The following is a 23,156-nucleotide window of genomic DNA, read 5'->3' on the forward strand; positions in this document are numbered from 1 at the left end:
GAGAGTTCACGAAAGGATGAGGTCTGACAGAGTGGTGCCATATTGGGTCAACATTTCCTTGAGTGTGCGTCGACACAAGCCTTGACATTGGCTCTGAGACCTTGGAATGGCAGTTCCTGTGGCCAGGTCTGCAGGTGGGTGAGGGGAGCTTTGGTGGTGGTGAGTGTTTGAGATGGATTAAGGGATGGCCAGGAATGGCGTGTCCCCAGCCACCTGACGGGTGACGCACGCGCCTGGGTCCTGAAGGTTCTTCCCTACCTTCCTGTGCCCTTTCCACTGAAGTCAGGGTGGGAAGATGGGAGAAGGCTGAGGGAATGAAGGAGGAAAGGACAGAGCAGCACCGGGGAGGGGGGAGGAGGAGCAAGGGGAGCAGCTGGGGGTTGGTAACCTAGAGCAACATGCCTGCGTAAACACGTCAGGAGCCGGAGTGGAAGAAGTTCCCAAAGAAAATCGGGAGCCTCTGTGCCCCATCCCAGTGCCCACTCCCACCCCCGTCCCACTGTCTCGGGAGCCTCTTCCGGCAGCTGGCTGCTGTGTAGCATGGTCCAGGCGGCTGCAGAAGGGCCGGCAGACCCTCCAGCCCCAGAGAGAGGCCGTGCCCTGCTCAGCCTTTCCATTTCGGCTGCCCTCAGGCCTCCAATGCCCCGGCCCTGCTCCTCCTGTCCTGCTGTCATTCGGGGTGGTGCGGGGGGTCCCCTAGCATGGCCGGGCGGGTCACCAGGGAGTACGGGGCTGGTATGCGAGGGGGCGTTTGTGGCCGAGGGATTGTGTCAGGGAAAGGCCATCTAAGGAGCGCAGGCGTGTGAGGCGGTCGGAGAGAGCACAGCTGGAAGACAGCCCATCGGCTGAGGGTGGTGGCAGCAGGGGAGAGGCTGTGTGAGGAGGTGTGGAGAGACACCGTGTCCCTGGCAGTGCGAGGGAGGTGCGGCGAGCGGGAAAATATGACCCGAGGTGTCTGTGAGACGGAGCAGATGTGAGAAAGGCGTGTGTGTGCGTGTGCCTTTTGCTGTGGAAGGAAGCAAAGGCGAGTGACAAGGTGGCTGACAATAGGTCGAGGGCAAGGGGAGGAGGGAACGAGGTCCAGATTGTGCCCACAGGTGATGGGAGTGGTAAGAAGCTCCTCGGGAAGAGGGGGCCCAGCGTTGACATCTCGTGTGTGTGTGTGTGTGTGTGTGTGTGTGAGAGAGAGAGAGAGAGAGAGAGATTCCGTGTGGCACACGCTTACAGGGCTGCCCTGAATTTACAAAATGGGCTTCCTCTGAGCATCTCGGGCTGTTGCTCAGCTGCCTGGGCCACGCAGCACAGACGCCGCCGGAAACACGTGGGGCCTGAGGAGCGAGGTGACTTGCCCCGGGTCCCTCCAGGATGTCAGGGACATCACACAGCCCACCTCCTGGCCACCAGGTCCCCCGTATCCCCCCTCATCCCATACCCCGGGGGCCGCAAAGCCACAGCCACGCTTCTGTGGTGGAATCCCCTGGCTTCGAGAAGAAAGAGCAAAGGACAAACATGAAGATAAAAAAGACTAAAGGTCTGGGCTCATCCCCGCTGCTGACGGGGGCGGGAAGGATGGGATTCCAGGGACAGTTCCGCGAGGTGCCTGCTAGATCCCTCTCACCTCACGCAGGCGGAATTAGCGCAGTTCTCCCCGGCTGAGGGATGTAGATTGATTGCCTGGTTTTATTAAGGACAAAGTGCTTTTTGATAGTGTGAGGGAAGCGGCTCCCCAGGGCGGGGATTCCGGCGCCCGGAGCTCCCCGCGCATCGATCGCTGGGGCTTCCCTGTCTGGTGCGGAGCTGAACACGGGCTTTGGCAAGCAATAAAGAAGCTCGGATTCTTCCAGGAGGGACCCCACACCGGGCACTGCCCTCGGCAGTCATTCCCACACCGACCCTGCAGGGACGGCCGGTACCAATAGCCATACTGGTAAGCCTTTGATGGCTGGCTGGATGCCGGTGTCACACGGGCTGCTCTCCACATATCATTGCACTCACTCCTGACGCAGAACAGAACGGGGATGGTTCTCTACCAGGGAAATGAGGTATGTATGGCAAGGTCAAGCAAACTCATCAAGGTCACAACAATGACAACATGGTGCCTAGATTCCCACCTGGCTTTGGTCGGGTGTTAAAACACGGGCTCTCACCCCTGTCCCGCATGGCCCGTGGTCCGTTTCCTGACACAGGGTCAGATGGACACTGTTCCTCTGACACCATTCCCCACGGGCCCATGATACGGACCCCAAGACTCTAAAGGGATAGTCTTATTTGGTAGGAATATCTGCACGGGATTCAACAGAATTCCAGGATATTCTGGGCTTCTGAGCCTATGAGGCCAGCTCTGTTCTGGGATTTAGAAGTCACAGATGAGTCTTGGTGCTTTTTTGACTTTCCCCAAATATCTTCCCCTTCCCATGATCAGTTCCTGTGTTCCTCAAGCAGTCTGGTGGGGGAGGGTGGGCTGGAAATGAACCTCTAGTACGGGGAAGATGCTGGAACCTAGACAGATGAGGTGACTTGGCCAAGGTCACAGGGAGTCTGAGTCTCCCACCTGAGTGTCCCAAGCGCACCTCTGGCCAGGAACCCTCCCTGCCTCCCGCTCACAGATGGAACAGTGGCCGCTGGGCAAGTGTGGAGATGGGCCCCAGCCTGTGGTCGGGGGACTAGGAGCGCCGTGCGCGGGTAGGACTCACTCTTGACGGTGAGGAACATGGACTTGCTGATGTCGGTGCCCACGCCGTTGCTGGCCTGGCAGAGGTAGTAGCCCATGTCCTCTTCTAGGACGTGGCGGATCAGCAGTGAGCTGTTGGCCAGGATCTGGGTGCGGCCGGTGAGGGGGACCGGGTGGTACTGCTGTGGGCTCCCACTCCCTGGAAGGAGGCAGCTGTTAGCGGGCTGGGGCCCAGGCTAGCACGCAAGTTGGGTCAGGTTGGAGTGCCCCAACGGACACCCTGACATCCTTCTCCTGCTGACCTAGGGCTATCTTGCAGCACTCCCAAAGTGCTCCTCTGGGTGGCTGGAAGGCCTCACAGAGGTCTGACCCTGCCCCAGCTCACAGGTAAGGGGGTGGAGTTGGGGACCTCAGCTCAAAGCCTGCCCTGGCGCTGAGCCTCAGGGCTGAGCTTGGAGACCAAGAGTTGTCTCAGGCCACTTGTCCACAGGCAAAGGCGAGAAGGAACCCTAAAATGGCAGCTGCCTGGTCTTGGACGGCCAGGTCTGGGAAAGAAGCCAGCCATCTTCCAAGGGGGGCTTTGTGGTCTCCTCCCCATCCCCCCAGTGTCAGTGATGGACACGGCCTACGACAAGAGGTTGGCATGGGACTTGGTCAGATACCAACTGTGTCCTTGGGATGATGTTAGGCTCCAAGAAGGACGGCAATCCCAGAATAGTTTGGTGAAGAGTAGGGGCCTAGGAGGTTCCGGGATCCCAAGCAGGGTGGGGAGGTCTGGGGAAAGCAGACATACCCTGAGTTCTACGGCTGGATGGAGGAGGGGAGAGGTCAGTCTGTGGGGACTAGAGGAAATCTGGAGTCGGCATTCTAGCTGTCCCCAGTCTGCCGATCCCCGAGGGCGGCGGAGGACAACGTCCAGAGCGAGTACAGCTTGGGATCCCCAGAAAGCTTAGAACCCAGGACTCCCACCTAGAGCTCCCACCCAAGGGTAGGAGTTGTGTGTGGGAAAACGGGCCCAAGCCCCATCAGCTTCCTTCTCCCCACTCCCTGACCGGGCTCGGAAATGCTGGCTGGCCAGGGGCTCACCCTTGGCATGCTTCCACATGACCTTGGGCGGGGGGTAGCCATCCACTGAGCAGTTGAGCACGCCAGCTTTGCCGTAGATGCCGTCCTGGTTGTTGGGCTGGACCACAAATCGCGGGGGCACTGTGGGAAGAGGGACGGTTAGGGAGAAATCAGTCATCTGTCTCTAATGCTCTTCTGTGGTCTCTAACCTTCTCGTCTGTGCCAGCCCTGCCCGCACCATGGTCACGTTTAGAAGAGGCAGCTCTGGAACTCAAGATGCTGAGGGGTCTTGCTGAGGACTGGGAGTCCCGCGACCCAGCTCTCACCCTGCCAGTGGCTAACTGAACAGGGCCTCTGGGTCTGGGCCTGGAAAGCAAGAGATCTGAACTTCTTGATCTCAGTTAAGGCCAGCTGTTTTTCAGCCTGTGATTCCAACCCCAAATATAGAGACACTGCTGCGAGCCGACGGGGCTGGGCCCTCACTCCCCGGCCCCAGCCTCTCTGCTCACCACGCACGATGAGCTGGCGCTCCCGGCTCACGGTGGCCGCCGCGTTGCTGGCGATGCACGTGTAGTTGCCGTTGTGCTTGAGGGAGACGCTGGAGATCTGCAGGGAGCTCATGAATTCCTTGCTCTCGATGGTCACGCCCGAGCCTGAGATGATCACTTGTCCGTCCTTCCTCCAGGTGATGCGGATGGGCATGTCCCCCGAGGACACCACGCAGGGGATATAGAGCAGCTGGCCGATGGAGGCAGGTGGGAACTCAAAGGGCTGGATTAGAGGGGGCACTGGGAAGGCAAAGGTGGGGGGATGCTGTCAGGTCCCCCCGTGTGCCCCAGCCTGGCCAACAGGGACTGCCTCATGGCTTCACCTTCCGGCCCCTCCTGCCCCTGGGGGTAGAATTCCCCAGGGCGCCAGTGCGTTGTCCTATACCTGCAGACAGGGGCTGCCCCTGGCCGTTTGCTCTCATCCCCTTGCCCTCCCAGACCTGGGCCCACTGTCTCTGTGTAGGGTGTTCATGGGCCTGCATTAATCCTGACCCTCAGACTTGTCCCTGCCATGATGCTGTGTTCCTGGATTCCCATCTGCCTGCGGACGCTGCTCGGTTTTTGCCCTCACTCCCCTGCTGCTCCTCAATGGCCCGGGGCCACCTTCTCATCCCAAAGATATGTTAGCTCTCTGGGACCTGTGAACGACAGGGGTGCTGTGCCCCAATGTCGGGCGTGGGGGACTGTGTGAGTGTGACGGTGGGCACTGAGACTGTCCCCAGCTCCTGCCCCACAGCTGTGCCTCTGAAAGCCAGGATGCTGTCTGCTGGCCTCCTCCAGCAGAGCTCCCATCTCCCACCCCAGCCCTGCCCATAGTCTTCATGTGCTAGCACCCTGAATCCTTCCCCAATAACATGATGTAGCTTAACCGTTCCCACTTCACAGATGAGAACATTGAGGCTTAGAATGGAGAAGTCACTTGCCCTCGGCCATCTAGCTCCTAAGAGGTGACAGAAGGAATTGAGACCTGGTGTCCCTGTTCTCAGGGTCCACGCTCTCTCTGTGCTGCCCGATGCCTCTCCAAGAAACCCCAGACACGCCCCACCCAAAGACTCTTTCATCTCATCGGTGAGCCCCCTCGCGTGGCAGGGAGGAGCAGAGAGGGAGCCCTGTCCTTTGTGAGACAACCAGTGTGCCACTCATCTGGCTGAGCGGGATCTGCACAGCCTCCCTCCCCGCCCAGAGATCCAGCCCACCCCACAGCCCACATCTTCGCCCTTGAGGGGCCTGTCTGGAGCCTGAGCCTCTGTGAGAGGGATCCTCCTTTTTCAGCTCTGGCTAGGGCATCAGCCATTATCTTCATGATAACTCAATTAGGCCACAGCGACTTCCCCAGCAAGTGGGGGAAGAGAGAGAAGGAGACAGACAATTAGCTTAACAAGGATGAGCACCCAGTAGATGAGATCTCCTTTCTGCAGTCAAATAATTAAATTACAAGGCTGTCCACAGTCCTCTGGCCTTCTCCCAGGCTCCAGCACCCCGCCCCCTGGGAAGCCTGCCGCTTTCCACCCCAGACCTACCCACAGGGACCACCAGCAGGGCCGAGCCCTGGGGGGAGAGGATGGTGGCATCCTAGGCATGCCCAAGGCCCTCCCTACACCCCAAGGCCCTTCCTGAACCCCAAGGATTTGCGGGCTCAGCAGGGAGCTTCCCCCGCAGAGTGGTGGGGGTTAGGCATAGAATCACCCTTGGCAGCCCTTTGGCTCCCTTGGAAAGTTCTTGATCAAGAGCCTAGGTCCAGAGGAAGTGACATTTAGGAGGGATGGGTTGAGAGCCATAACCTTCAGCAGGGTGTTTAACTGACCTTCCCAGTGTCCTCTGCCACTTTACCCTTCATCTTGCTACAGGGGCTCCATCAGTGTGCCGTGACCACCCGCCGCTCCAAGTCTTATACCGTGCCTCGGCAAACACAGTTGGACCCTTATCCCTCTTATTCCCATCATGCGTGCTCCCCCCAGGGCCCAGATCAAGGTCCACTGGGGCTCCGGTTTGTCTGGATCTCCCCATCCCAATCTCTGGCTGCCTACTGCCTGGGTTACGGTTTGCCTGAGTATTCTGGGTGGTTTTCTGGGTCTTGGGGATCTCCAAATGAGATTTCTCCAGAAATCTGGAAAGCTCCTGACACTAGTAATGGTCCCATGCCTACTGCTGAGATTTCCCAGAGGTCCCTCTGTTGGGCTCTGCCATTTCCCTCCCTGGGACTGTTTGGGTGCCTAGATCAGACTAAGGCTTCTGACCTCCTTGGATGTTTTGAGGGAACTGTTGCAAAGACCCAGGTCTGCCTCTGATTTGTTTCTCTAGGCCAGACAGAACCAGGCCTGGCCCAGTTCCCCTTCCCACAGAGGCCGGAAGCTAGAGCCCACAGGCCTCCAGGGAAATGCCTCCTCGTCCTCTCAGAGGCTCTGCAGTACTGCGTCTTCTGTGAGGCCTGCCCTCGTCCCACGCACCTGTGCCCACCTTCATCATGGCACCTGTCACAGGGCAGGAGGGTGGCGGTTTGCACTCCTGCCTTGTGTGGGGGGTCTGGGAGCTCCTCTAGGGCAGTAACTAAGACTGACTTCCCTGGCCAGTTGCAAGAGCCCAATAAATGCCTGGTGGGTGAATGAATGAGTGAATGAATGAATGAATGAACACATGCTCAGATATGATTTCCTGGGTTGATCTTAGATGTTGAACTGTCAGGCGGGCCAGGGTCGAGAGAGCACAGGATGGGGGTCCATCCAGAAGGGGGGGGTTCCTATGCCATTCCTGAAGATGCTATATTGATGCTATCAAGAGAGCTTATCCCTTGGTCCTTCCTGGGGGTCAGGCCCTTGCTCCCATATTCCCAGAAGCAGCTTCTAGGCACACTAGAACGTGACCAAGGGGAGACTCAAAGGTTGCAGAGGAGGATGTGTGGGCAAAGCTAGTTCTGGGAGGTTCTACCAAGGAGGAGAGGGCCGAGGGGCTGTCAAGGCTGAAGGACCAGCCCCAGGGATGGGGGGGGGGTCTCGCGCTATATTTCCTCTGTGAACAGAGCAAGTGGCGAGCAAAAGACTGAAATCAGGCAGGGAGACTTAGCTCATGCAAGGGGAAGACTGTCTCTCTTAGTAAGAAGGGATTTGGATAATGGAACAAGTTACTAAGGCAGGTTAATTCATTAATTAACTAATTCATCTAATATTTATGAAATGCCTAGTCTGTGAAGGCATTATTATGCTCCGTGTGGGCTGGAGAAAGTAGAAACATGCTTAAAATACAGATAGAACCCCCAGGAGCTCATCATCTGCTAGGGAAGGCAAGATATTTCCCTCAAAGATTATTGGACAGGCACCACCTGAGTAGACAGATGCTGAACTCAGAGCTGCGAGACGTCTCACTCATCTGGCTGGGTGACCGCGGCCTCACGGAGGAGGTGGCATTTGGGCAGAGAGCTAAAGGACACAATGTACATGGGGTGGGGGAAGGGGAAAGGCTGAGCCATGATGCAGAGGCCAACCAGGGGTGATCACTCCCTTCTGGCCTTCGGGAATAACGTGGATGGCTACTGCGATGCCCCTGGAGACAGTAGCTGACCAGTACCCATCCGGGGGGCTAGACATTCACCAGGGCTGGCCAGAGCTCTCAGGAGTCCAATTGTCCTGTGGAAGGCAGACAACCAGACAACACACCAGAGATCCAGGGCAGTCTCCCGGCCCCCTCCCTTTGCCCCTGCTGCAGGCCAATGAGGCAAGGAGGTGTCCCCTTAGGAGCCCTTTGGTGTAGGTGTTAGAGGCCAGAGCTGCTCATGGAATTTCCTGGCTCCAGGCTCTGCTCAGATACTTCCATAACCGCAGGTACAGCAGGAGGGAGAAGAAAGTCCAGGGGTCCTGGTTCCTTCACAGGCTCCCTGCCTAGTGGAGGAGCCCCATGAGCCAGAGGCTCTGAGAAACAGAGTGTGGGGGCTCTGGGATGGGTGTGTAGGCAGCGGCCCCGAGGTGGGGCTGCTTTCTGACCAGTGAGTCAGGGATGTCTTCCCCAACGCTCAGAGGTAGACGTGAGCTAACTGAACGTGTGTGTGTCCACTTCTGCCTCTGGGAAAGCGATCCTCAGTAGTGGGGCGGGGGAGGGGGTCCGGTTCTGATGACCTCTATTGCAGTGTTGAGCAGGGACCTCCGAGGGTCGACTGCACAAAGGACCCCCCCACCCCGTCCCTGAGTCCCAGCATTTCTCCAACCCCCAGCCTAAATGTGAGGGAGCATGCTCTGGCCGCAGTCATCTGTGGGGGGAGGGCAACTCCGTGCTGAGGGAGGTGGGGTTGGAGCAAGGTGCTACCATGGTGAGGCCAGAGGACAGAGTGGCTGGGGACGTACAGTGGTTGCGGCCGTCTAGGAGGTGCCCGGCCACCATAAAGCCTTTACGGCCCCCTGCTTGGGAGCGTTGCACAGACGAGGGCGTGCCCACGGCCAGCCCAGACCATAAACACTTTATGGTGTCGCTCATTGTCTGTCTTTGAGACTGAGCCTTCTTATTTACTGCGCCTGCTTAGTGGAGAGAGGGCCCTGGGGGGAGTCGGCGTGTCTGCCCATGTAGCACAGAGGTGGGGAGGCAGCCGTGCCCAGGAGCTGGGTTCCGGCCTCTGTCTTCTGTGCGAGGGAGCGGATGCAGGCCACCTCCCGTCAACCACCCTGCCTCTGCCCTGAGCCTCTGTTTCCTCATCTGAAAAACCGAGGAGTTGGACCAAGTAAACTCTAAAGCCTCTACTATTTTAGGAATAATAATAACTTCCTTTTTTTTTTTTTTTTTTTTTTAACACAACCCTCTCTTTCTCAGGAGGGCCTCCCTTGGCCTCCCTATTTAAAATCACAGATCATTCCCAGCTCTTCTTGGCACTTTCATCCCAGCTCCTTCTCTGAATAAGGGAACAAGACCGCTGGCGGGAGCTTTCCTGGTGCCCCCCTCTCCCAGGGACAACCAGACTCTGCTCCTACGGAACCCGTTGTATCCCCTCCCTGTGGGTTCCAAACCTCCACCTCTGCGGATAGCAGGCATTTGTCCCAGGGACTGGCTTTTTCCTAAGCCCCAACCTAGGATCACAGAAAGCCCCAACCCACTCACTGGAGTGGAAGGGGCCCTCCTCCAAAGGCTCCGGGCGCAGGGCAGGCACTGGTTTGGGCTGCCAGGGCAGACAGAGTGTGGGTGTGGAGTATGGGCACTGGGGAAGGAGCGGATGCGTGTGTCCTCTTCTGTTTGCACTCCACAGGGGCCTGGCAGCACCGCCCACCCCCGGCCTTGCAGAGCATGGGCTGCAAGCCCCTCTTGTCCTCGTTTTTGGCTCCAGAGGCCCAGAGAGACTCAGATGTGGGGATGGAGATGTTCTCTCGCTGAGCTGAAGCCAAGGAGCCCCAGTCGCAGCCTGCCTTCTTAGTTAATTAAACATTCAGTCCGCGTGCCCAGAGATGCTTTTCTGCTACATTATTTTTCAGCTACGGGGGGCCCTAAAGACATTGAATCTAGGTTGGATCTATGTGCCCGCCTCTTAGCATCCTGCCAGGGAAGTCTCCAGATGCCCGGAGAGGAGCACTTGCCTTCCCGACAGCCCTGCTCTCCCTTGCCAGTTGGCGTCACATGCCCCAAGGCCCAAGGGGCCCACAAAGCATGCCCACCCTCTCCCGGCAGCCCTCCCACCTTGCTGGGCCACAGCAGCTCACCTTGGCAATATTTCACCTGGTGCCACTCGCAGTCACCTCTTGTGTCTCAGGAATGGTGTCTTACAGGAGGGTAGGGACAGAGCCAATATTCCTGCACACATGACCGCCGACATGCGTGCGCGTGCACGCGCGGGCATGTGTGTGCAACAGTGGACAGGTTAGTGTGTGTATATTTGTTGCATGGACATGCATATCATATAGAACCAATGAGTATATGTGTGCATCCGCACACACAAAGGGCTCTGCACATGTGTGTGCATGTGTGTCGGGTGTGTTCTGCTCTTAGCTCAGTGTCTGAAAAATTCATCAGAAGACCAGCAGTCCCAGAAGGAATGGGGTCAGCAGTGGTTTTTCCAGCTCCTTGGAGCAGCATGGGTTTCTGCTGCTTCCTGCCCGCAAGCCCACAGCCCCCCAGAGAGATGGGGTGTGGGAGGGGCTTCGAACCCATCCCCCATGTCCAGTGCTCTGTCCCACATCCACCTGGTCTTTTGCTGTACCCTGAGTGCATGTCCCAGGTGATGGGAGAGGGCTCAGCCGTGCTGCCTCTGGACCCAGCGGACCTCACCCAGAGTCAGGGCCCCGCTGCACACCCAGGGGCACCTCCTCCACCCTCCTCCTTGAGTAGCTCTTGGAACAGCACATCAGCTAATCAAGCAGCATGCTCATAATCAGCTCTGATGGGTTCTTCTGCAAAAGTGCATTCTAATGAGGTGGGGAGAGGGAGTCAGGGAGTGGGAGGATGGAGGACCTGAGCTTTCCGAGTGGAAGGGGCAGGGGGTCCCAGAGCCCCGCACACAAATGCCACTTCTTGGTCTGGAGAGAAAACAAGGGACCCCTGTCCTTCCAGGGCTGGATCTTCAGACCCTGAGGGCAGGGAAGAGGGAACGTGTGCACACGTGCCCCATACCCTTTACACACGCATAGTGTTTGATGAACGCGGGGCTTTGTGCTGGGTGCGGGAGCCACGCGTGCCTGGAGCATGGGCTCTGCCCTCTAGATCTCTCCCTCTCTCTCTCTTACACACACACACACACACATACACACGCATGCACTCCCCCTTTCCTCTTGTCGCTCAGCACAATCACAACAGGCCCAGAGAGTCGCTGAGACGGAATGCATCAGATTCAATTCATTAGGACTGATCGCTCCCTGAATGGGGTTGAATAATTGATGAGCAGGAGCGGCTTTCTGGATGTTCTGCGTACTCCGAGGCTCGCCGGAGCCCTGTTATTTATTTATTTTTTTTAAGCCAACAAACCCGGCCAAATGCTCACTGGTGCGGGCGGGCAGAAGGGAGTGGAGCAAAGGTTAGATGTTTTAATATGTGATGTTTACAATGTAAACTCTCGGTCCACTGCTTGTAAGGGAAATGGATCCGGGCAGCCCTTGATGCTGGGAGGGGGTAGGCAGGCTCTGCTATCTTCCACCACCAGCAAGCGGGGGAGGTGGCCTGGGGCTTGTGAGCCTCCTGCCCAGGACTCCGGGCAGGACAGAGGTGGGACAGGCCTCAGCTAAGGAGGGGGCCGGGGTGCCCCTGAGCCTAACTAGGGGGTAGCGGCGGGAGGCAGGGAGCTGACGCCCTAGGGTCTCATGGCACCTGCTATGGCTTGAAATGGCCACGGCCCCACCAAAGTGAGGCCTCGCAGCAAGCCAGTACCACCCAGACTGCTGTCTCAGCTTCAGCTCGGGAAACACTCATCGGCTGGCACGGTGACAGGTGATGGGTGCCCAAGGGCACCGGTGACATGCGGGGCAAGCGAGGGACCCCGCCTTTTGCTGCTACTGTTCAGTCTCCTGACCGTCCACCAGACACTTCACCTGCTCCTGCCATTATCACCCCACGCTCAAAGGGGCCACAACCCAATGTGGTGTCTGTCTCCCCTGATTCTTCCTTCTCCCAGACTGTCCTCTTTCTGTCCACAAATCTGCCCTTGGATCTTGATTCAGGGGCCTGGGGCCCACTGGGGCCTTCCCCTGTAACAGGGCCCCTTCGCGGGCCTGGACCCCTGCCCCCGCTGTTTCTTCCTGCCTGTGCCCCCCCCACCCCACCCCAGGTCCCAGGCCAGCTTTCCTCTCCTGGTGCATGTTGTCCCCAGGGTCCCTTCCATCCTGCCCTGGGGTGACCTGACACAGGTGCCCAGGCGACAGGGGCTCTCAGCCTTCCCAGGGTCTCTGTTTCCCTTCCTGACTCTCAGGGGGGTCTCCGAGGCCTCTTTTTTTCCTGAGGTGGAGCGTGGAGAGTGGTTCCTCCTCCCAGCCCTTCCTTCCCCCAGCTCTGGGTTAGAGCCCGGGGCCTGGAGGTAGACAGGCCTGGGACACATTCTGCTTCCGGGTGACAGTTACCTGACTTTTTTGTGCCTCTGCCTTTTCCGCCTTGGAAACTTGGGAGAAAATGGTACCTGCTTGAGATAAGGGGGCCGTGCTGGGGTTCAATGAAACTGAACATGTGGAGAACCAAGTCACAGTGAGTGGTGCGTGGTGGGCCCACCACAGTGATATTGGTCTCATTATGACAGCGGCTACAGTCTGGTGCCGGAGACCAGCATGGTGGCTGGAGACCACAGCCCTCCTTCCTCCCTTGCGGGGCCCCAGGCTGGCGTCTCCATGCTCCCAGAGCCTCAGGCTTTCCCAGTGCTTGAAGCTCTCAGATCCTTACCCATTGGGGCCATGAGTGACCTCCCATCCCAGCTGTCACTCCTCAGCCAGGCCTGGCAGACATCTCCTTGCCTATCCTGTCCCAGAGAAGCCAGGCCACACTCCACTCACTGCCCGGCAGTTCCAAGAACATATTTGGGATGGAGCGTGGCACACCTGCGCAGCCCCAGAACCAAGGGGACAGCTGTCATTGCTCACACAGGCACGGAGTCCCTTAGTTCTACTCATTCGTTCATTTAATCCGCAGGCGTGTAGTGAATAGCTCCTACGCACCAGGCATTGTGCTAAGTACCCCTGCCCAAAACACATGCCTGTCCCAGGCGAGCGAGAAGGGCCTGGGCGGAGGTTTTGTCAGGCTGTCCTCTGTAGGCCTCAAAAAGCATGAGCAGGTAGAGGGGAGTCAGAGCCCCAGAACAGGCTCCCTCCACCCAGCCTCCTGCTGTACCTGCTTCTTGCGCCCATCTTGGTGGCCTGTGGTGGGCCCCCGCTGACGTGCTGCAGCTCCCTCCTCACTGATACAGCCCGCCATCACGGACCCGCGCCTCTGGCCCGGAAAGTGACCTTTGTGCCTCACATGCCTCTCATGCCTCCCGGGTCAGTGCCATGTTGTTCTGTGGCCCACAGAGGGAACCTTCTTTGTCCTGCTGCAATCTCCCCCCGCCCCGCTCCTTTTCTCCCGAACACCCGCTCAGGACCCTCTCTTCCTTGGCCTGCCACTCCTTCAGGCCAGGCTGCTGCTGTCAGAGCCATCAGCAGGTGGCAGAGAGCCCCGGGTGGGCTCGGGGTCCGGGCGAGGCCTACCTTTGACAGCCACGTGGACACTCTGGCTGATGGACAGCTGGGGTTGGATGAGGACGCTGCACAGGTACTCCCCCTCGTCCATGCCCTTCTGCACGTCAGTCAGCTTCAGCGTCCCGTTCTCGAACACCACCTGGCGGTGGTTGTCGGGCAGCAGCAGGGCGTCCTTGTACCATTTGATGGAGTAGTAGGGGTAGCCGATGACCCTGCAGTTGACGAGGGTGTCCCGCCCGGCGACGGCCGTGATGTTCCTCATCGCCCGGATGCTGGGGGGGCCTGGGTGGGAGTCAGGGGGGAGGAGGAGCAGAGGAAGGACAAGCGGTTCGGTTAGCCAGGGACAGCCGGGAGCTGTCCTGTGACTCTCTTCTCCGTTACTTGGCTCTGAAACTCTCAGGGGATGGAAATTCAGTGGGGTAGGGGGTGGGGTGGGGGAGAAGGAAGACTTTATTGCAAGGGTAAAGGCAGAGGCTGAAGCTGGGGGGCACCCACGGTCTCTCCAGGACTCTGTTTACTATCTTCAAACAGCTGCAAACAGACATGTTCCCTGCAGGCTGGGGCAGGGATCTGTCCCCCTAATGGGACGGGGTATGTGAGCCAACTGAAGCCTCACGAGAAGTGACTGGGATTTGGGAGGGTGAGTTCTCATTTACAAGGGGATTAAGATTTGGGGGTTACAATGGTGATGTGGAGATTTTGTTTGTTTGTTTTTTTTTTCATTTAACTTGTGCATAATGGTCTTGTACCAAAAAGGATCTCGTATACATTAAATATTTAAAAGGCAGTAAGGAGGTTGTTACTGAATGAGCTGATGGTTTTTTTCTAAACAGGTAAGTGGGTTTTGTGGGTCCTGGAGAAGGGGCCTAAGAGGGGGACTCTGGTCACCCTGGCTGCGGGGAGGGGGTGTCCTCAGCTGGGTGGCTGGGCAGGTGGCGATGTGGGAGTGGTCAGGGAATCAGGCAGGGAGCGGGAGTGGGCATAGGAAACCCCAGGCTTCAGGTTCCCCACCCCGCAGATGAGGGGCCGCACGAGGGGATCCCAGGACCCTGGAACTCTGACCTTTCCAATTCAAAAGCAGGGAGGGAAGTAAATGGGAGGCCAATTTTAGCCACCAGGGTCCACCAGGGTCCTTCCCCCCTCCTCCTTTGCTCCTGGGTCAGGGGTCGCTGGGAGGGCCGGGTAAGGACCAGTGGTACCCGACAGGGCTGCGAAGAGCTTCAGAGAAGGCTCTTCTCACCGAGCTTACTTGGAGAGCTGAGATCTGGGGATGATCACCTGAGGACTGCTTCCCCCACTGCTGGGGGTGGGTGTCTGCTTTGGGATGCCCCCACCCAGCCCAAGCCTCCCATTCTTGATGGCTTGGGCCTTGGGAGGGAGGAAATCAGGGGGAAGACTGTGTGTTGGCTCCTGGCTGCTTATATTTCCTGGAGCATTTGGGGGATGGCTCAGTGGGAGGACACTGGGAGCACAGCTTTGATGGACACCCCCATCCAAGGTCAAGTCTGGCCCCAATGCCCCTTCCTGTCCTTGTCCTCACAAGGCCCTGGTGGGGCTGGTGGTTGCTAGTGGGGTGCGGAGTATACCTGGGGCCAGAGAGATCTGATGGGGAGGAGTGGGGGTGGGGATAGGTCAGATGGGGAGAGGAGAAGGGATGGGGGAAGGGATGGGGATGCAGAGGAGGGCCAACTGTAGCAGACACACACACACGAGAAATATGGCAGGTGTGTGGAGGGCAGGGAAAAGGGGAGAAAGAGAGGAAAGAGACCGCTACTAAAAGCAAAATGACAGTTAATAATAAGTACTAATCACCACAAGAATAATGGGAACCACAGAGATGGCAAAGGAACTCAAAAGCCTATTCTGATATTTAAATGTAGACAGGCACCTCTTACGTTTATTCGCGCCTGGTATTCAGCACTGCCCACCGAGTTCCGCGCCGCGCACCGGTACACGCCGCCGTCACGGATCTGGGGGCCCGTGACGTTCATGTGGCTGACGGTGGTGCCGTCCGACATGGTGTACTGGTTGGTGCGGTGGCTCCCGTCCCGCACGATGGGCTCGTCGTCCAGGGCCCAGGTGACGGTGGGGGGCGGGGCGCCCTTGGCCGCGCACATCAGCGAGAACTGCTCCCCAGGGTTGACCACCTTCTCGCTGAAGGACGAGACGATGCGGGGCGTGCCGTCTGCCGGGAGTGAGGAATCCCCATCAGGGTCACCGAGCCACGGAGTGACAGCCGCCCGGACAGGCCACCCCACCCCGTGAGGTACCCATTTTTCCCTCACAGATTTCCAACCTCTGGATTTGAATCCTCCTGCAGCCCCTCGTGAGCTCTGTGTCTTTGGGCAAGTTCCCCAATTTCTCTGAGTCTCCCCATTCCTCAACTCTGGAGGGTAGAGATATCGGGGGGAGTGAATATACCCTCTTCATACTGATGCTGTGAGGACGAAAGGGATTAGTGCATTAAAGATGCTTCGTATAGGGGCGCCTGGGTGGCTCAGTGGGTTAGGCCTCTGCCTTCGGCTCAGGTCATGATCCCAGGGTCCTGGGATCGAGCCCCACATTGGGCTCTCTGCTCAGCAGGGAGCCTGCTTTCCCCCTCTCTCTCTGCCTGCCTCTCTGCCTACTTGTGTTCTCTGTCAAATAAATAAATAATATCTTAAAAAAAAAAAAAGATGCTTTGTATAATGCTTTGAAAGTGCTTGCTAAATGTCAGCTCTGGCCCACTTTGCCCTTCCGCCTTTCTCCTCCCTGCGTTAGGAAAGCCATAGGACTCAAGATTCCTGCGTGGAGCCAGGACCTGGCTGGGCTGGACCTGCGGAATTGGATTCCAGCACTTGTTACTGCACGTGGGTTGGGGGTGCTAGAGTTTAAGGCTCAGTGGCTGTCCAGAGGCATGGGTGTGTGTGTGTGGCCGGAGCTTAAGTGTGGGCTGACCCAATAACCCCAGACGGGACAATTAATCCCACTGCTCCAGCTTCCTCCATGGCAGAGGGAGCATGAAATTACTGAGCCTGGCCAGCCTGCCACACAGGATTGTTGTAAAGTTAAAGTATGTGTTGTGCACTTGAAAACTAAGGCAAACACTTTAAAAAAAAAAAAAAAAAAAGGCTAAAGTTACATGGCTCTCCAGATCCCCCACCAAGTTTCACACCCAAATGCTGATGTTAATCCAGCCTGCTGGCCCCTAACCCCGTTTCTGCAGGAGACTCTTACCTAAAACTGCAGGGAGAACCTGGTGCCTGGCAGAGCCCAGGACTGCCCACTAGGGTCACGGCTTTTGGCCCCTCCTCCGCTTCCTTCCTTGAAACCTCCCTTCTGGCTGTTCCTCCCTCCCTCCTTTCTGCCCTTCCTGCCATCCTCAGCCCCGAACTGGCCACCAGTGGGCTGTCCTCTCAGAGAGAAATTGTGCTGTGTGGGAGTTGGTCAGACAGGAAGTCCCCAGGGAGGTCAGGCTCCCATTTTGAACTGGTCTGTTCCTAGCTGGTGGGAAGAAGATCTGGGAAGAAGTTCTGGCTGGACAAAAGGAGGCAGGGGCTGAAGGAGGGGCAGTTCACTGGGCACTGTACTTAGGGTGAGGGATAAGGGGATGCCCACTACCATGTCCCGTCTCCCAAGGAATGAGGACCCATAGGCCATGACGGGTAGACCCATGTGGGATCCCAATAACCTGTAGGACTTGCCTGGGTTTGGTGTCTTTGTTATAATGGTAAAAAAATCCTAGGAAACAATAGGATTGTGGGGGTTTTGTTTTGTTTTGGTAGCAACAAAGGAGCTGGGGGACCACTAAATTTGTTGGTAGGGACAGGGCCTTTGTCAATCCTCACTGGATTCTCATGCAAATAAGAAAAAAAGGGACTCCTCTGTGTGGTCACAACCTGATGCCAGGGCCCATGGCTTGGCAAGGGGGATTCAAGCTGGATTCCAGTCCTTACTCTTGGTCCTGCCTTGTAGGCACTTGGTGCAGTGAACAACCTGAACAACCGTACACAGATGTGCTGGGTGAGGAGCCCCGGGTGGCAGCAGCTTTAAAAGGAGAAGGAAGCATGTGAAAATCCAGCTCTGTAGTAAGAAACAGAGCCTGCTGCAGAGACCTTAGGGCAAAGATTTGAAAGTCTATGGGCCTGGCGGGAAGGGTTGAGAATGGGGAGAGAGGGATGGCCAGAAAGAGAGGGCTCAGGGAAGAAAGCAGAGGTGGGGCTCAAGGCAGTGATTCCTGGTGGGCAGTCCTAGGGCCCCTGTGAGATTGAAAGCCTCTGGCATCTGAAAGAAGACTGCTTTTGTAGTGAGGTCCTAGTAATTTCGGAGGGCAGAGGCAATATAGCATGGTGGTTAAGAGACCTGAGTTCCGATCCCAACTCTGACCTTTGGCCAAGCTGTGTGACTTTGGGCAAGTGACCAAGCCTCAGATTCCCCAACTGCATAATAGGGAACATGAAGCAGAAGCATCTCCCCACAGGGCCCATGGAAGGACTAACTAAGACAGGCAGGTGCCTGGACCAGTGCCTGCTCTCAGGGTGGGAGGGAGGGAGCCTGAACCCACCCGGGTGCAGGCCGCCCCAGCTCACCCTCCAGCACAATGATGGCGAAGTCTTGCGCGGTCTGGGCCTTGCGGGTGGCAAAGCACTGGTAAGCCCCGGAGTGGCTCTTCTGGGCCGAGGTGATGAGCAGAGTCTCGTTGCTGAGCCCGCGGATGGAGACGGCCTCGTCGGGCAGCACCAGCTCAGTGTTGCGGTACCAGCGGATGGTGAATTCCGGGGAACCCAGCAGGGCACAGGAGAGGATGACCGTGCTGCCGATCCCAGTCTTCAGCTTCTTTGGTGTCAGGGTCACGTGAAGGGGGTCTGGGCCAGGCCAGCAGGGGAGGAGAGAGGAGAAAGGCAGAGGGGAGGAAAAAAGAAGAAAACGGCTTTTACTGCGGAGCAGTGTGGCTGGGGTTGGGCTGGAGGGAGGCCCTGGTTCTGTCCCCAGACTCCTCGTGAGAGGGGCTGGGACTAGTGAATTCCCTCTCTAGACCTCAGTTTACTCATCTGGCAAATGGTACAGTCAGGGCAGGCCATCCCTCTGTACCTCTTGTTATGATGGCCTGCACTTTCTGGACACGTAGCCCTTGGGCTGTGGGGTTGGGGAGCTCCTTTCAGCTCCGAAGAGGACAGGAGCTTGGCTGGCTCATCATCTTCCCCAGAAATCAGGGAGGTACCCTTGGCCATGCCACCTGTCTCTCATATCCGTAGAGATAACCAGCTGCCATCTTCTGTCACTCTGACCGCCTTATTATCCCCCCCGGGGACTCTGCTCTCCATCCCGGACCCAGGAAGTAACATCCTCCCCCGTCCCGGCCTCTCTCCTTCTGTTCTCCATGCCACAGCTGGCCGCTGCCCTGCGTAGGACTTCTATGGTGCCCAAGAACTCGGTGTGGCATTCAAGGCCATCGAGGCCCCCGGGGACCTGCCTCTGCTTCTCAGCCCTACATTCTCAGGGCAGCGGCCTCCTGTCTGTGCTTGCTGCACACCCGGGGCCACTTCTTGCCTCAGAGCCTCCCCCAAGAGTGCTCTTTTTCCTCTTTGCCTAATGCCTATCCATCCTTCACACTGAGCTCAAGGACACCTCGTCCAGGAAGCCTTCCTGGATACCACTCCCCTCCCAGGCTGGGTCAGGACCTCTCTTCTGGGCCTCTCTCGATATCACTGTCACCACACTACGCACATGGGCTTTTAATCACTCCTCTGTGTCTGTCTCTGCACCTGGCTGTGAGCGCTTGAGAGCAGGGCAGTGTCTCTCACCTGGATGTCTACTGCTGCCCTAGCCTTGTTTATCACTGCTGGGAGGGCTGGCCACCTCTCTGCCCCGATGTCCATGGGCTTGGGGTTCTCTAGAGGAGGCTGAGGCCTGCAGGGGACCAGGACCCCAGTGAGGTCACCTGGAGGAGCGGGCAGGGCAGCCTGGCTGGGCTGGGCACAGTCAAAGCACACAGGAGTCTGCTCCTGCCGGGCTCTCCCACTCTCTCCCAGAGGCCCTGCCCAGGAAATGTCAGTGCACAATGAGGCAGGTGGCATCCCACTTGTCCCAGTCACCATCCAGGGCTCCCAGGGCTCGGCCAGCTACCTGCTCTCACCTTGCTGCCCCGCACGACTTGGTGACAAGATGAATGGGATGCTCGGTGGCAGAATGGGGGTGTGTGCGTGTGAAAAGCCTGCTTTCCTCTGGACACCTGGCAGAGCGGGGCTGGCAGAGAGAATGGAAGGCCCAGAAAAGCTGTGCCACCTGCCCTTGAACCTGGTTGTTCAGCCAAACCCAGTGTTGGGGGGGATGTGGAGCTGAGGGTGGGCGGGGAATCAGGTGCACGGCAGCGGGGGTGTGCACGCGGCCGTGGGTCTGTGTGCGTGTGCCTGGATGTGAGCACGCGAAGGGGGAGGAAGTGTGTATCTGTGAATGTGTACGGGCACCATACGTGTGTGCATGTGTGCATGGAGAAGTGGGCATGTGACCTTTCAACACATCTGCCTGTGTAGGTGCATGTCTGTGTGTCTGTGTCTGTGAGTCTGTGTGTGTGTGTGTGTGTGTGTGTGTGCATGCGGGCACGCCTATCTGCTTGCCTGTATGTACTGAGGCAGGGGCTATGAACACCACATTACCCAGAGTCAGGTGTGCTAATGTTCCAAGGGTTCAGGGGTGTGCCGCCCTCCTGACCTGAGCCCTGAGGCAGCGTGCATGCGTGTGTGCATGTGTGTGTGTGAGTGTGAGATGACAGAGAGTGTGTGTGTAATGCGTGTGCACTGGGAGGGGGGAGAGGGGAAGGCCTATCCGACTATGCGGGTTTGGACAGTACTGGGGCACGGAGGAGGGCATCGGCGTTGGTCCTTCCACGCGTCTACCCTGCCGGCCGGGGCTCGTTAGGCTGCGAGGAGCCCCCGGCCCCCGGCTCTCTCAACACTCCCACCTAAGCATCTGTGTCCTGGGCTGTCACCCCAGTGTGTTTCCTGGGGCTCCTTCTGCTCTTCCAGCCTCACACGTGTTCCCACGCGGAGGATTTCTTCCCAGCACCGCAGATAAATGTACCCTGACTGTTAAAATGTCCTCGACCACAGGGAGGAGACCAGGCTCACATCTGGGCTGGGGTGGGGGAACAAGACCCCAGGCCCAGGAGGCTAGCTGAGCAGGGAGAACACTGAGGTGTCTGCAGACCTGTAGCTCTATGCTCTTGGGATGGGGAGGGGAGAGAAGAGGAGGGCTGCTCTGGTCAGTTGGCGTGGTGGAGGGAACTTCTCTGCCGCAGGGTGGATCACCGCTGGACAGCCTCCTCCCACCATCCAGGTTCAGGGACCCTCATGATGCCCTTCGATAGCACATTCAATGGGGCCTCAGGCTATGCAGCTGCTGGGTGGGATAGGATTCCCTAGGGGGTCTCCAAATCCCAGCCCCACTGTGGTCAGAGCCTGACCTCAGCCCAGGGGCTCAGCAGCAGCTGTGAAGCCCGCCCCGCGCCCCCCCCAACACCACCCCTAAGGGCTTGCCGGACCCTTGGAGGTCTAGGGCTCCGGGATAGGGAGGAACAGCCAGGACAGGCTGATACCCTGCCTGTAGATCCTGGAAAGCCCTCCTTGTCATTTATTCCTGAATCTGATCTGATTCATCAGTGTCCCCATCAATTATTGTGAAATATTCCGAGAATCGTGTCTGATGGGCCACAGTACCTCCTCTCTACTGGATTAACATCGGCACTATTTCCTTTAGGGCACACATTCCTCCCTCTCAACAAGCCAGGAAGCCCTGTGAGCTTGTCACTGTCACTGTCACGCTCAGGGTCCCTTCTGACCCTTCTGACTTCAGGAAGGCCTGGGATCATTCTCCCATTTTATAGAAGAGGACACTGAGGTGGTGACCACGGTTATGTGATTTGCCCAAAGTCGGTTTTTATCTGATAACGCCAGAACAAAGGAACAGATCCTCTGATTTCAAACCCAGAGCATTTCCTGGGATGTCCTGCTGCCTTCCCCAGCCAGGGGATTCTCCCCTGGGGCTGGCCAGAGGCAGGTGCCGCCCCTCCCTGTCATACCGTAGTGCTCTCAAAGGTTCCTAGGCATGGCAAAGGGGTTCCCCACTCACCGATGACCGTGAGGGTGCCCGTAGCCTCTGCAGAGCCGAAGGTGTTGGTGACCTCACAAATATAGGTGCCGCTGTCCTCCGTCCGCAGGCCACTGATGGTGAGCCCCGTGATGCGCTTGGTCCAGCGGCTGTCAGCCGGGAGGGGCCGGCCGTCCTTGAGCCAGCGGATGGCAGGCACGGGGTAGCCAGAGGCCGTGCAGGGCAGCTCCACGGTGTGGCCCGCCCACACTTCCTGGGAGTGGAAGCCGTCCAGGATGGTGGGGATCGACTCGGCAGGGTCTGGAAGGCAGAAAGCATCAGTGCCCTGGCCGGCCCAAGCAGGATGAAGCAGGTGCAGGGGTGAGGGGTGGGGGGAGCAGAGAGGCAAGCACCAGAATAGGCACCTGCTGCCCACCAGTACCCAGCATGAACAACGCCCAGTGTGGGACGGCTTGTGGTGTCTCCTGGGTCCCAGACTCTGGCCCAAACTCTCCTACTCAGGCCAGATAGAGGCCCTGAGAGCCATGACTGAGAAGCAGGGGCTTGGGGGAGGTGGGAAGAGGATAGTGTGAGCAGAGAGACAGACAGACAGATGCAACAAGGGAGACAGAGAGAGGTGCGGAGAGGGAGAGAGTGTGTGAGAGCTCCCTTCACAGACACGGTGCCTGGAGCCTGGCCCTGACTGGGGAGAAGGAATACCCTGTGACACGAGAGTCATGACTTTTCGAATCTGCGATTCTGGTAAGCCTTGGTCTGGGCCTCGGACTGGCCTGGGGGTGCCCCTCAGGGTTGGGGGAACGAGCTGTCCTGTCCTGTCCTGTCTCCTCCCATCTGAGATCCTAGCCAACTAGAGAGAGCCATGCTTTTCCATCTGTGTCCAGAAGAATTCAGAAGTTAAGCCTTCTGCAAACCACACACACCTTCCATCCTGAATAATTCTCCATTTTATACTCCCAAGCAAGAGAGAGCCATGACTGCAGGCCCCATGGCCCTGACCTGTGGCTGTCCCAGGCCCCTGGCTGGTGGGATTCTGTGAGTGGATCTCCTGTGTCTACACAGACCAGGCCTGTGGCTGCTGAACCCCTGACCTCCGGGGGAGGCTGACTGGGGGCTCCTGGACTCATTGAGCTGGCTCAGGGGTCTTGGTGGCCACAGACAGAGGAGGGTCAGAGACCAGAGGGGTGCAGTGACCCGTCCAGGATCACACTGCAGAGCCGAGATCACAAATCAGGTCTCGCCCACCCTTGTTCAGTAACTGGAGTGATCTAATACTGAGGTCATTTCAACAATGAATGGAAGGAGCGGCAGGCATCCCCTCCGGACCCTCCTTGACTAATGGCAAATGTCTCCCGTCCTCAGCTCATCTCCCTCAGAGAAGGGTTGGGTGGGGAATTCTTGCGTGCTGGTGGGGAGAGACTTTCTAGAAGGCTCTACTCCCTCCCCACCTTCCGTGGCTCTTCAGAAGGAGGCTGGGCTGAGAATCAGGAGAGCCAGGTGCGGGTCCGCCCCGGCCATGGGGAAACTGTGTGACCTTGGGAGAGTCTCATCCTGGCTCAGAGCCTGAGGGTCACGCGCAGGGGCCGGGGTCCTGGCGCTGCCTCCGTGTCTCGTAAGGCTGTTGTAGGCAACAAGGCAAGACGCGTGTCCGAGAGCTTGGCTGAGCAAAATCTC

The 23,156-nt window shown here is 57.9% G+C and overlaps 1 protein-coding gene across 1 annotated transcript in view; it reads right to left on the reverse strand.

Moving 5' to 3' along the window:
* Positions 1–23,156, reverse strand: part of DSCAML1 (DS cell adhesion molecule like 1) — a 339,836-nt gene that overhangs the window by 75,191 nt on the left and 241,489 nt on the right. The window contains exons 5-11 of the mRNA XM_044257920.1: positions 21,507–21,785; positions 17,969–18,244; positions 15,289–15,585; positions 13,410–13,682; positions 4,246–4,524; positions 3,758–3,877; positions 2,694–2,870 (exon numbers count right to left, since the gene is read on the reverse strand). Coding sequence (XP_044113855.1) covers positions 2,694–2,870; positions 3,758–3,877; positions 4,246–4,524; positions 13,410–13,682; positions 15,289–15,585; positions 17,969–18,244; positions 21,507–21,785 — 1,701 coding nt within the window. The remainder of the gene's footprint in view (positions 1–2,693; positions 2,871–3,757; positions 3,878–4,245; positions 4,525–13,409; positions 13,683–15,288; positions 15,586–17,968; positions 18,245–21,506; positions 21,786–23,156) is intronic.

This window comes from Neovison vison, chromosome 7 (genome assembly GCF_020171115.1).
Source record: "Neovison vison isolate M4711 chromosome 7, ASM_NN_V1, whole genome shotgun sequence".
In the NCBI taxonomy this organism is placed as follows: Eukaryota; Metazoa; Chordata; class Mammalia; order Carnivora; family Mustelidae; genus Neogale; species Neogale vison.